This window comes from Macrosteles quadrilineatus, unplaced genomic scaffold (assembly GCF_028750875.1).
Source record: "Macrosteles quadrilineatus isolate MER2022 unplaced genomic scaffold, UCM_ALF_1.0 Scaffold_8__2_contigs__length_117827958, whole genome shotgun sequence".
In the NCBI taxonomy this organism is placed as follows: domain Eukaryota; kingdom Metazoa; phylum Arthropoda; class Insecta; order Hemiptera; family Cicadellidae; genus Macrosteles; species Macrosteles quadrilineatus.
The window spans coordinates 44982493-44997561 of NW_026542601.1; the positions used below are offsets into that span (position 1 = coordinate 44982493).

General features: G+C 36.9%; 1 protein-coding gene across 1 annotated transcript in view; it reads right to left on the reverse strand.

The window, feature by feature from the left end:
- LOC129000743 (serine/threonine-protein kinase MARK2-like) overlaps positions 1–15069 on the reverse strand; it is a 148536-nt gene that overhangs the window by 115338 nt on the left and 18129 nt on the right. Inside the window, exon 2 of the mRNA XM_054427723.1 lies at positions 2500–3998. Within this exon, the coding sequence (XP_054283698.1) occupies positions 2500–3852 (1353 nt within the window). The 5' untranslated portion in view covers positions 3853–3998. The remainder of the gene's footprint in view (positions 1–2499; positions 3999–15069) is intronic.

Below are 15069 nucleotides of genomic sequence, written 5' to 3' on the forward strand. Positions count from 1 at the left end.
TTGGGCCCCCTGAACAGGAAAAAGTAGTCATGTGGAAAAAAATAGTCCTGTAAAACTTAAACCTGTGGTTTGAGTTTTATTAAATCATGTATGTGGGTACTAGAAAATATAGGGACTCCAGACATCTTTTTCGGTTTTTATACATTTAATTTTAATGGCAAATTTTAAACTCCCACAAACATGAAAACTGGTATTTTCACGAAACGGCTTGTACGATTTTTAAATTAATTATTGTATGGTCCTTCTAAGTCCAAACAAAATTGTACCACCCCAAATGCCGTAAACACTACATGGTTAAAAAGTTGTTGCAATTTTTTTGGATTCAATTAAATAGTTACTTTCACCACTTCATGGTACCGGTAAGGGTTTCTGACCAGGGAATTTGAAAACTATTGCCAATTGCTGTTCTTAGAAACCTACAGTAGTACGTTTGGTTTAAAAAATAGCCGTTGGGGGTATATTTAAGAAAAATACGACCGTATCTAATGTGACACAAAAAAAACTACAGGGGATCTCACTTTATTCTTGCTAAGCGAATTTCAGCTATTCCGCATTTGATGAAACCCATTAACGCACCTCAATAATGTTGGTTATGGTCTACAAATTTACTGCATGCAGACCGTTATGGCCAGTTACTTCCTCATATCACCCGTTATATCACAAGCCAACTTGAGCGTTGTACATGGGGGTACAGAACAGTACTGTACTAACGAGTTGCCTCATAGAATAGTATACAATATTGAGCAGTTAACACATCTGTGACATATTAGGTCAATGTGAGGACCAAAGGAATTGTGTGATGGTTTAAACCACTCTTGTGGTATCTGGATCGACATCAAATCCGAATAATACTGGTTTCAATCAGAAGCTACGCTTGGTTCAAAATTCATTAGGACCAATTAGCCAAGATCGGAAAGCAAACAACCAAATGATCCGCCTAGTGATCACATGCCACTTTAGAAGTTTAAAACTCACTCCTTTCCAAAGTCCTACGATTGAGATTCGTAAATTATGGAAACCGACAAGCGGTTGGGGGAAACTGAGTAACTGTTTGGTCAGCCTAACAAACAGCCAGAAACGCCAGTCTACTGTACGATACAACACATTTATCACAGGGTTTACTGCGAGAGTTGAGTGGGTGGAGTGGGGGGGGGGAGGGAGAAATGCCAACTTCAACTCCAACTCCTCCAAGGTTGATCTGACTGGTTTGGTCAGTCGCGTGCCTCTTGCAAAAAGCCACAGCAGGATTGTGTAGATACGGAAAACCGACCATGCTCGCTTTGATATTTTTATTTATTGATATTAAAAGTCCAAATCGCGTTGAATCTTTGGAGGAATTCGTACCTACCGATAAACCCCTATGGAATATCCTTGCTCGCTTTGATATCCATTCGTAAACAGCCCAAAACGCGTTGAATCTTTAGACAAATTCATACGTACCGATAAACCAATATAGCGTCCGTGACAAAAGGGTTTGAAATATTACAATCAATGATTTGTTTCACTAATCAAATCAATGATGGTTTTCACTAGGCTGAATTAATGGTCCCTACTAATGAAACAGCTGGTCTTAGTCAGTAATAAAGCTACACAAGGCATCACACTCCATTCTAAATACACTTATCCTTCACTCCTATTTGGGCTCAAAGACGCACATGGATGGCCTCCCCATCTCAAATTAATATGAATAGAATCAAGCTGTTACAACATTGAAAATCTTCTTTTTGAAACGAATTTAAAATGTGTTTACTACTCGGAATCCATTCACCTGTGTTCTATTTGTTTACCAATACAGCATAACGACCTCCCAAGGTCGTAGCAAAGGCACGTTTACTGTGTCAGTGACTTGGCGACCCAATACCGTATTCGGCGATTATGTCATTGTACGACCCAAGGCTTCGGGTAGCTTTCTCTTCATTGTGCCAAGTGGACTGAACAGGTTACATTGAAGGAAATCTACAAAAAGCCACTTACCGCAAGCCACAACAAATGGACCATAAAACACGCTAGTTCGGCAAAAAGTGTTACGCATAGGCTTTTGTTGTTAAATTGCAACGTTCCACTACGAGTTCAGAAAACGGGTGTTGAAACTGATGGATGATAAACGTTATTCGCTTAACTTGATTTGGCCCTACTAAGCAACTAGAAACAGCAAGCGACCTAATATTCTCCATCGTAGTAGTAAATTAGGATTAGCATTTAGTGACGGTTTCAAAAATGAGCATGAAAGTGCACTAAATTAAATTCCGACTGATGAAATTCTGCCACTATAATTAAAAAGTGGGAAGAGATGATAACATTCGACGATGAAGCAACTAACAGCAATCGACCTTGATTTTACGCTAGTTCATCGCTTAGTCGTATCGTCGTATATCTTCTCACCTCCAGCAAAAAGGTTGGCTTATTTAAGACATATAAATAACAATTTATTTTCTAACTGCATACACAAGCAATGCCAATTACGACACACACACATCATGCTACATATTTTTACTGTACCTCAATAACGGTCACCATCTTGGGGTCGTAGTTGGCCAGGATGGGTCCTGCGGGTCTAGGACGAGCCGCAGTTTTGGAGTGTTGCGGACAAGGTCTCCTGGCAGGCTGCTTCTTGACCGGAGGCGATGGCGGAGGAGGCTTCTTTGTGAACACTGACAACCACGCCAACCACCCTTTACTCTTCTGATCCCCGGAACTCGCCCTACCCATGGACTTCTGGTCGGGCTCCGGCTGACCCAACCTCTTCGTACACACCCCCACTTTCGCGGCAGCCCCGAGTTTCTTGAGCTGCGACTCCACCATCGTCAGTTCGTTCAGGTGGCTCTCCACCAGCACGTTGGGGTTTTCCAACAGAAATTTGTCTTCTTCGGTCTCGTCAAAGGTTTCCAAGACCTTTGGTTCGTCGCGGTTGATTTCGAGGACGTCAGCGCTCGAAGGGGTGATTTGAAACCTCGTCTTCTTCACTTTAGGACTTTCACCCTTCTTTGTTTCCTCCTTTGTCTCTTTGATTTCTTCTTTCCCATCGACTTCCGTAGTAGGAGAGGTAGGTTTAGCGTCTTTCTCGGGGGATTTGGGCGGAACGTAAGAAGCAGGTCTTTTCATCCACTGGTCCCACGTCATCGGGGTCATTTTTGTCAAGATTTTCGACGACGGTGAGTGCAAACTACCTCTTTTCGAACGTCCCATCTCTCCCTCATCGTCAGATGCACCTTGAGTGTCGAGTGATCTCTGTTTTATAATTGTCGATCTGACCGGGGGTTTGATGTACCCAGGGGAACTCTGACACGAGTACGTCTCCTTCGCATTCGCTTCTGTTTCAATGTGTAAACCGTCGTTCGGCTCATCAGGTTTATCCACCAGGTCGGATTCGCTTATGTGCAGTTCCAATTTCAGAGGCTGGTCTATTTCCGCTTCAGTGGATTGCTCGGTCTGATTCTCGCCCTCGACAATAACTAAACTGTCCATTTCTTCAACAATGACCTTTAGTTCACTTTCTTGTGCGTTTTCGAGTACTTCGGTATTAACTTGTTCGTCGAGTTTCACCCACACTTGTTCGTTCTCGTTGTATTTCATAGGAGCTAGTTCATCGTTTTCAATCGTATCGTCCACGTCATTCGCGTCACCAGATTCATTTAGCCCATTCTCAGAGGTTTCACACTCTATCTTCGTCACTTCTGTCACTTGTCCATCTTCCTCTTCCACTTCACCATTGACGTCAACGCTGCTAGCTGTCATCTCTTGTTGAAGGAACGCCACGGTGTTGTCCACTGTCTTCTCGTTGGTATCCACTGTTTTCACCTCGGGTGGCTGTGGAGCCAGTTCTACAGGTGGCATCGTCGCCGTTGCTTCCATCGTCACTCGCACACGCGCACCATCACACACCACACGGCTCGCGCGCTGCCTCTACACTGAGCGTCTCGCGCTCTCTACAGTGACCTTCAGCCGCGCAACAATCCCTGCCTGATAACGTGCGCCTTCATCACACACTGCACACACCTCTGTAAAGTAGGGGGAGGTAAGTATTGCCAACCACGAAATAAAAGACGAGACAATTATTATGTGGTAGGCACCTCTAACACGTCTATCAAAGGTATGTCTTCAATAATTCAGACGTATTACTTACAGTAATTAATTCACGAGTAACACAACATTTGACAACGAAATTGATTATTCCCGCAGATCATGATTTTACAGACTATTTCTATAGTTTAAATCTAAATCGACATAAAATCACGAATTTTGAAAATAAAAACTAAACCTTTAAACGAAAAAATGTTAAAATAGATCATATGTGATTATAAATAATGAATGAACATCTGGTAGGCTACAAATAGACTACTGCTAGATAAATTTCAATGAAACATGTCTAGCTTACTATAAAAAAAACTATATTTATAACATAATATGTTTCCAATAACTCGGTTTAAATTAGCGATTCGTCTATTGGATATTTAGGTGTTTCGTCAACAATCGAAGCAAAAGGGGATTTTCAGGTGAAGCGGCGTTACACATGTTGAACTAATGGCAATTAAATGATAAGTTACGTAATTTAACCTTGACTTTACACGACACGAAAATCTGTTTTGTTCATGGATGTTTGTAAATTAATTTATAAAAATAATAATTTGTTCGTGTGGTTACTTAAAAGTAACTCCATACACATGTTAACATACAGAATTCATTACAAATTATACTGTAAAACTTAATAGTATTTTTTACAACAAATCTTCGAAGCATAAAGGCATGAATGATCTATAGTTTAAACTCGTGGACTTTGCTACCTCTCAACAATCTGAAAGCTCTTGACAGAATCCGTTTCAAGCTGTCAAGTTTTTATACCACAATCACAAGAGGGCAAAGACAAAGCTGTGAGATTTGAATTCACGTGGAGGAAAGCTTTGATAACGCTGATAAGCAACTCGCGCCATTTTGAGGTCGTGATAAAGAAGGTTAACATACACTCGATAACATACTGTTCTCTTCTTTTTGTGTCCGACATTTTTTGCCATTATAAATTGGGTCTATTGTAAAAAGATTTGATCTTTTCAAGAAGCGGGTTTCCTTCATTAAAATTTGTCTAATGCAAATTAAGATTATGTAAACTAATAGAACATAATCTAGCTTCCTACTAACTTCATTAACCTACCCTACCAGACTTGCCTAGGGATAAAGCTGGTAGTGGTCGTCCACTTTTAGAATAGACCCACTAAAGTATTTTAATTTAAGAATCATCAGTAAATAAACTTATTTTACACAAGAGTTCCTTAGAAACAGTTACCATGCTATTTTAATAACGCAGAATGCATATTGAAATAACGATCCAGCTATATGCAAATAACAAAGAAAATGCATTTACCCGTCAACTATGTCAGCACATAATACCATGGATGACTCTACAGGGATGAACTTGTGGTCATAAATTGATTACCTGTTTGTTATAATGGCAATGTATTGTTATCTACTAGACACGCCTATACGTATCCTTTATATCAATAGAGGGTGGAGTCAGCATTAATTAGGTATTCATCTATTGGACATGGTGATGTAACATAACAAAAGAAGAAGGGGAAGAGAACATGATTGAAGGTTCAAAAATTGAGGAAAGGTTTTAGATCACAAAAAAATGTCTGAAAAGGGAATAATAGCACTCCCTAGGATAGCCCTCACTTAGGACAGTTCCCAAAGGAGTTTTAAGCTACAAAATACAAACTTGTCAATTTGTGGCAGGATTTTCAGACAGTTTGTTCACTTCGCGAACATTTATCTATAATAATTTCTCTGTGCTGACAAGATCTAACTCTTTGGAAGCTAATTGCGACGTACACCAAAATATGCACACACACTTGAAAATTCCAAAGAAATGCCTAAAAATAGAATTTTATAACGTAAACATGCCTGAATCGTTTAGCTACTTTTTAATGTCCCAATTCAACATCCTAGGTAGGGCGGTGGCTTCTACCCCGGAACTGTTTTACACATTACATCAGGCTAGTCCAAGCGGGTTGCGGCATTATCACATGGATAAAATCCATTGGCAGGTTTTGAACCCGGGGCCTCAGGCTCTGAAGCCCTGTCTTCTGCCACTAGACCAGCTCGCTCCCCAATCGTTTAATTACTAGCACAGACAATAGACTGTTAATGGTTAATCAATGGACTAATGGACTATAGTCTGTGCTGCTAGTAATAATAATACTAGATCGATTAATATTGTACAGTATCGGCTATACACTATTAGTCTTCTCTACTTACTTCAGCTAAAAATCATTCCCTCAACGTATTCAGTCTTAAGATTCGTCAAATTTGGATTCAATATATAACAAAAATTGGTGATTCCTTTAACCTGAACTAATCTTTAAGGTCGGTCCTATACAATTTCGACAATTTCTCAGTCAGATAAGTCTAATTTACAATTCTACTCACACAGTTTTGATAACCAAATACAGTATTCAAAATTTATGTTAACATATCACGGTATGTTAGCAATACAATACTGCCCCGACGGACCGGTAAAACATAGAAGCACATGATGCATATCCATCCAATTAACGTTAGGAAGATTTACCTAACTGAGTCACGAACCATGCTTTGTAGTGTACAATACTTCCGTTGTTGTACGTTTAGCAAGTTGCAAGACGCTAAACAGTTTAAGCTACCCTTTGAGTTTTAAATAGATCAAACAACTTCCTTTGCGAACATTCTGAGAGCACCACAAGGTTAACAATTGCTTGACGATGTTAGACTTAGAGTTAGGAGTGAGTGTTTTAACATCAGAAGATGGTACTTTTGTCTCTCATGTTAATACTGGATAAACTATAAACTTACATAATTAAAATATTTCCTTTCCTATTAAAATGTTTCTCAACTGTAACGCAAGTTAAGTTAGGTTGGGTAATGTTATGATAGGTTAGGTAAGATTAGGTTAGTTTGGGTAGGTCGGGTTGAATAGGTTTGGTTAGGTTAGGTTGGGTTGAGTTAGGTAAGTTTGGGTAAGGGTGGGTTAGATTGGTTTGGTTAGGTTAGGTTGGGTTGTGTTAGGTTAGTTTACCACTTTCATTAAAATAAGGAAAATATTAAAAGTGGTGGAGGTCTTATTAAGAAGAACCAATATTATTATGATTATATATAGTTATGATTTATATTGTTATTAATTCAGGTAGAAAATAGTCAAGCTTTGTCTTATAGATAGAAATAACATTCTATCCCCATCTTAAATAAGTCAATGATTCGACTCAAAGAGAAGTCGAAAACACAAATTAACATAACACATTTTCGAACGCAGTTTTCATACTTTCGATATCACATTCACACAGTTTCATATTTTACATTTTGCAACACACTCATCATTTATGATCATCGTGTGAGTAAACAACTATGCGGGAGTGACTTCAGAGTTAGATTGAGGTCAATGTGTGTATCTGACATTCGTGAACCGAGAACAGCTGTTGTAAGTTGGCACAACTGGCAGTCAGCTGTAGTAGCCGATGCACGTTTACTAACTTGTCAAAAGTAAATACAACACATGGCAAACTCGGGCAGTTGGCAACTAGTTTCATCGGCGAAACTAATTTGTTTGCAACTACTGTGTGTTTGCGTGCAGATGACTGTTGGTACAGGGGATGCCAAATAAGGCTAATGTGCGAGTTAATTTACGGTTGGGGTTTGATTGAATGACAGGATACGAATTTTATGAATTTAGTGCATCAAAACACTGTTGTTTGGCTTCTACAAGGGGGGAATGAAATTAAAATTTGATTGCAATGTTACATGAACATCCAATTCGTAAGTAAAAGTTAAAAACGTGAATTGATACAACCGGACGTATAAACCATACCCACCTCTAATACAATGTAATATAGGTGGCTATGTATAAACTCGTCTAGATGGAGCTTGATACTATGACATAATTGTTTGTGTTCCAGATTCTATCGTTCATTAAAAAAAAACAAAAAAACTAATAATAATTAATACTTAGTAGCTTACCAGTATTTATTGTAACGTTGACGTTTAGATACCAAGAAAGACATCCTATCAACATGGACTAGACGTAACGAATAATTTATTATTCAAATAGCCGAAGGCTGTCCCAGCTGCTGGTTTTCAGTTATCAAATCATATTAAAAACGCTCCAACTTACAACAAGTTAATATTTAAATTTTTGTTTTGTTAAACATGTTGTATTTACAACAGCACAGTGACGGAGACATTTGATGAACACTTGTTGTAACACAATTAGGATATAATTATTAGTAAACCAAAATCAAAGGTACATAAGTAATGCATTAAGGAAAGAGACGTTGTCCTTGTCAATGCCTTGAATTAACAGTTCAATCATTAGAACCTTTTTATCTCCCACAATTCCCTAATAACTTTCTTGAGTGATGATACACAATCTTCAACGGTGATTAAAGGATTCAATTTATATTGAAAAGTGAGTAAAATCGCAAACACTTGTAACAAACAAACAGGAACTAACAAAAATTACGCCCAACACCACCTATAGGGAAAATAAAAACTGCGTCTGCAAGCTACTTGAAACTCAACGATCAGCTGTTTGACTGACGCTAATTGTTGATCAGCTGACCGCAATAATCGTCAGCCTCCGGTCACTCGGCGAAAGTCTTCACTTGCGCAACATAACCACAAACTCTTCTCGCTTTCATCTGATTCGTCAATCGTTCTTGTGAGAGCGTGGAGCGTACCAACTAAATGACATCACAATTGGACGAGAAATTCTATTTCTTTGTAAGCCACTACCATTTCTATCTGTTTAGATGGAATGGTCAATGTTTAGACGTTGACATTAAAATGGTTGTTGTGTAAAATCTACATTTGTTTTGAAACAAACTGTATTTGTGCCAACAAACAAATGGTTGTTTAACAAACTCAATGTAAAATTGAGTCTGGAACAATACTAGTTACAATATGAAACGAGCTTTTAATCAAGAAAGCGCAAACGTTTAACTAGCTGTTTGTCAAGACTGAAATTACAGGAAGCTATTCCATTTTCGGTTTTGTTTCAAGCAGGAAAATATATTTTGAAGATTTAGGTTTTTAAGTTATAAACAGTCATGTTTTTTCAATCGTTTTGTTTACAAAACCTTTAATAGTTTATGTGTTGTTGTTTAATGATAGAAATAAAGAAGATTGGTTTTGTTAACATTTATTATGTCATTTCTAATGTTTAATATTAAGTAATCGTCCGTGATATCAAATTAATTTAATCGCGTATATTGACGATTTCATACTGCTATTAAAGTTAACATCACACTTTGGACTTGATGAAAATGTTTTTCCACATTACTTATTCGTAAAAATCTAATCAAGTAACTCCTCTTCAAGAGTTAGTTGTTAAAAATAACACTTAAAAAATAAAAATAAATCTGATTTTCTATTTAGTTATCAAAATACTTCACATAACAACATGATTTATTTACTGATAGTAACGCACATTATTATGCATCGATTGCAGTACCAATAATGGTCAAGTGAAAGCTAAACTATTAAGCTGTGACAATTCACAACGTTTGTATCAATATTCTCACTGTCAATACTGTACGAGAAGTGAAGTTAGTTGGTGCGTTTTCCGCTAGAGTTTACCACTGTACAGACTGAATGAAGATTGTAAACCGACTCAAAACCCAAATTTTAGAATTACTTAGTTCTTAGTTGTCGTTTCCTGGCATTATAAAATAGCACAAGGGATTCAATTATATGTTTTCTTTCTGATAGTAAAACTTCCGATAGCGAAGTCATCATGTGAAAGTAGTCTGAGTGGCCAAGTTACGGCACTCGCCTTCAAGTCTGGGGTCGCTAGTCCAATCCCTATCTGGTTAGATTCTTAACTTCATATTACATTTGACATTGAGCTATTAGTTGTATTAATAACACAGTTAAACGAAAGGTCGACGTCAAATATCAGGACCCGGGTTTAGGCCGTTTCCTTACAAAAACCCTAAAAATATTGCAGACACGAGCATACACAAAACAAAAATAAACAATCATAAGATGATAAGCTAGTTTGATTGTAAGGTGAGGCAGGAGGAAGCCAGGAAGGTAGAAGTACTCAAGGACAAAGTTACAACACTAAGGATGTCTTGTCAGGACTACTGATGCACCTTCACAGCTACAAAACATGAATTGAAAACCAAACAGTCACAATATTAGAGGGAGGGGGTGTGGATACAGTGTCGTAATCCTTAAACTTACTTCCAAATAATGGAAGTTACAAAAGTATTTAGGTAGCTTTTATTGCCAATTTTAATTTTTTTGCAAGTGTTATTACTTTAAATAAAATGCTCCACTCGTAAAAGCTATAACAGTTATGGAAACCTTATAGTCTTGTATATTGACCCAAGAAAGCCAATACAAACTCTTCGACTACAGTACAGATTGACCATTGTTCATGGGCGGTCTTTATTATGTGACATAAATTCAACGGTATATGCCACCAGTGCTTTATTCCGCCATAAAGCTTAAAGAATTAGATATAAACATAAACATATGAATAAAAACAGTTTTACGTGTTTACATTTATTACACATTGATTTCTTTGCAATTTGACACAAGAAACTATTGTGGCAGATATACAGTATTGCAATTAGGCTTACACGAAATTTAAGAATTTTAAACATATTAATCTTCTTTTAAACATCACTATCGTATCGCGTTATTCATAACACAAAAACTGAAGCTGAACTAATCGATCAAGCACTTCATCGCATGACAGTTTGACTGATGTGTTTAATAGGTAATATAACTAATGAATGGACAGTCGACTCCAATTCCTGATTAAACGGCAACATTAAGGTTGAAACAACAGTTAGGATCTATATTTTGTACAATTTATTAGTAATAGCACATTCTGCCAATGCAATACAATAAACATTTGCATCTACTGTATTTTGTTTTTAGCAAGAGAACATTCTGGGCGCCTTCAATACACGGGCTGTCAATTCGCATTACAGGCAATCCAAGCTTTTTGTTGTTTCAGTCGCGAAGGCGCAGACAACAGTGTTCTCGTATCGACAATATTGAACATGGTGTAGGAATTCAAATTGAAATATAGATTGATGTCCAGCATGAACCTATGATCACACCCAACTACCACATAAAAGGATTATGCAAAATATACATATCGTATTGTGTATTTTAAAATTTTTGTACAACAAAACACAAGCGAAGCGCAGTACTGAATCTTACAATTTTAGCTTTAAACAACTGTATAATACAAATTTACCCTTAATATTGACCCTTCAATATAGAGATGTAGTTTTTAATAACGTTAGCATTATACAAGATCGTTTTTATGACTGTATTCAAAAGTGTGGCATTTGATCCAACTTTATACCCTACGTCCAAAGACAAAACTGATTTTAAACGTAATATGTTCCTGATGCCGCATATTCAATATATTTAAATGCAATGACTGTGCTACAGAAAAAGTAGTTATTTGTGTAACTAGTGGTGAAAGTGGCACTTTGCTGCACACGAGAGCAATGTTTACGCACGAGCCGCAGGCGAGTGCGGAATGATCTCGAGTGCAGCAAAGGCCTTTTTCACTCGTGTTACACATTATATTTTTCCTACAGTCACTATAAAGCATATAAATAATTAGTCTTTCAAACACTATACAACACGTTTTTAGGTTCAGCTGGCGACACAAATGGTGCCCTAGAGAAAGTAGTACCCGGTCCGTATCACTCCGCTATTTTTCCTCGGCAAGAAATAAATGTGCTCCGCGTTTTGAGAATATAGTTCCGTATGTTTTTCTAATTTGAAGTGGTTTCCGCGCCTAAAAAAATGCTTTAAAGGTATTTTCTTGTTTATTAAGATCGTAGGAATGTTTTAAAAACGTTAAACGTTTAAAAGAAAAATCCAGAAAGTTCAGAAATACCGAAACTATAAACACGAAATGACAGGTTAAATCGTAGTTATAATAGTCAATCAGCTGCTCATAGTATTTTTATCTTTAAGTGTTGCCAACCTATTTCCAAGCGTACACGGATTACGTGCATAATAAAACCACGCTGTTTTGTGTTGTTTCGTTGGAATCCTGATGTGCGGCAAAGTATAAACCGTACGGCAAAGTATAAACCGTACGGCAAAGTATAAATATGCAGCAATTAGCAGCTTTCTGTACTATAAACAGTACGAGGAAGCCAACTTTGTCGGGTGACTGTAGGAAAAATATATTTCTCCACTCCCTTGCAAATAAAAAGTTGTTCACGAATGAAATGAGTTGCTAACTCGTCACAAAACATTCTCATTCACCCCGTTAAATAATAACGACCACAACTTTCAACGGGTCTCGCTAGAACAACTGACAACTTTATTGTATTTAATCCCCAGAGTGCTTTAAATATCCCAGAGATGATATTGTTTGCAAATGCATTTTAAGTAAATATTTTTTTTTAATACCGGTATTGTACTATATCCGTCATTACTTACGTTATAACGTTACGTTACTAGACAAGAATTACCACATTCAACCTTAATAATTTACATTTTGTAATATGGCTAGTCTGCTACCAGGTACTGAATCGTCTCACGAGCAAACTCGATACTATGTTGTAGTGGTAAATACTAAATAGCTTCGGGAACTTGGCGGATCGAAAGCAAAGCTGTTTCCAAGTGTTTAGACAAACTTTAACCATTTCGAGCCTCGCAGTTTGCCACACAGGTCGCGTTACAGGCGGATAATTTGACACCTCTTGTACTTCGGCCTGATCTACTTGCTCAAATCAATAAATCAATCTGGGAAAACTTCTACGGTTTAATTAGACTAACAAGAATCTTGCATGTTTTTTTAACTCTCTATGAACAACATTTGAAAAATATTTTCACACAAACTCACTGTGTAGTTCTTTTATCATAGAAATATAAAAAAAAACATGTTTCAAATAATTTATAAAATAAACAGGGTGTTCAAAAAACGTTTTTTCTTCATGCTTTAAAACACCTTCAAATAACACAATACATAGTAAAAGCCAACTTGATGATAAAGTTGTTCGACGTAATAATACAGATTTAAACGAGTTTTTTACAAAATAATATCTGAAAATTGGTTTTCTTTCAGCAACATAAGAATGTCTTACAATTTTTACAAACCTGATCTTGTTCAGATTACTTTAGAGAACTACATTTTTTCGACCGAAATGGCAAAGGTAATGGCGACATGGTAAATCTTCACACTTATATTATCCTGTTTTATAATATTCAATCAAGACTAATTCATTATTTTAAAATTGCTATTCCTCATTATGACTACCGTACTGGACTATTTTATCAACTGCAAGAACTGCGGAATATAATCGCCCATGGTGGAAGGAAAAAACATAGGTGTGCTATTCCCACATATTCTGACGTCATTCGGATTGCAAACAAAAGATCACCTGATTGTAACTGTCAAATTAGTATGTATTTGTTTTGATTTGATTGTTATTGTTTTTTTGTTTGCAATCCGAGTGACGTCAGAATACATATGGGAATAGCACACCTGTTTTTTTCCATCCACCATGATAATCGCCAGTTGTTTCTTGGACGGTACATGTGATATAAAGTACAATCACGGAGATGTAGATCTACGTATGTAATGCCAGTTATGATGCTGGGCACGTGGCAAGGCAGGTATTAATAGACATGAACTCATGAACACCGCATGGGGCGTGGTACCTTCCACCTGTGTTCTACAAGTCTACTCATCAAATTGAACCACCTTCATTTATTAACACTAGTTTCTTCTACCAAACACATACGTGGGAAAATCCAAAAATGTTTGTAAAAAACTGTTCGACGAAGCGTAAAAAATCATTCCTGAAATTTCTATGTATTTTGTCTCAAACGAACAATCTCCCGAAGTTTGGCTGTTTACTTACGGGACAGCCTGTATTTATAACAGGAGTAGCATGTAATGAATGAGTAATACCATATTACATCCCCACCCCTCCTAAGTATATGATACATGTGACTGTTACTAGTAGCAGGGGCAATCAATACAACGTGCCTCACGCTATCAAAACACAACACTATACTGAAGTTACACTTACCGTTGACTTACGTTGCTGTTTAGTACATTATCGTTTTATAATTTAAACTATTATGAAAATATGTTTCAGCATGGGAATGAAGTAGCTGAAATGTCGAATAAAGTTAGTCTTATCTTTGTACCTGTTATAGGTTTGTTCCATTTCAATGACGACGTGTTGCGATGGGGCACGAAGACTTATATATCGTTTATTATAATAAGTTCCGCACTTAGTATGCTTGATCATCTATATAAACTATTGAATATAGAAACTACGTTAGCTACAATTGGCACTATACAAAAACTTGTTTGATAAATTACCGCTACCTACAAAGCTCAAATTTGTATCTGTCGACGTGTCACAAAGAGAAACGCTAAGAAAGTTATAATTACTGTCTTTAACGTAAAACAAAATAATACCAACTTTTTTAGTCACAGCAAAGTTAGTTTATTTAGTGCGTAGATGGAATTAAAATACTGAAAAACGATTGAGATTACACAAACTTTAATGCTGTAGGCCAAAGTGTTCTTTTCTTATGCAGTTGACAGATATTGTAACCCAGCTTCGAATATAGTAGAAGACGTGAGTATAATCTTTAAAAGTTTTCCCTTGGACGTTTTACAAATTTTGTCTACCAATTACAAAATTTAAATTTTCTTTTGTAACTCAAACAGAGCACAGTAGCACCTCAGAAAATTCCTTTAGTCCTCCATAACAAGTTTTGCGATGAAGGTTTTCCAATAGGAAAAACGTATGTCCCCATTAAGAGTGTTGAAAGTAATAAGATGGATCAGAAACTTCAACTTCGATCTGTAAATTCCCTTTAAGTTCAGCCAATAACCACCAGATTCCGTTTGATCCAGTTTCCTCAGAGAATTAATTGCTTTTCAACGCTTAGTTTAGTTATTCCTTCGACAGCTGGTTAATTTGAACGTCATCACGAAGTCCTCAGATACACTTTGATAAAGGGTGTTCAACAAGGTGGGACATAATTTACGTAGTGTTTTATTGGGTCATAAACAAAACAGATTATGACAACTTTGTC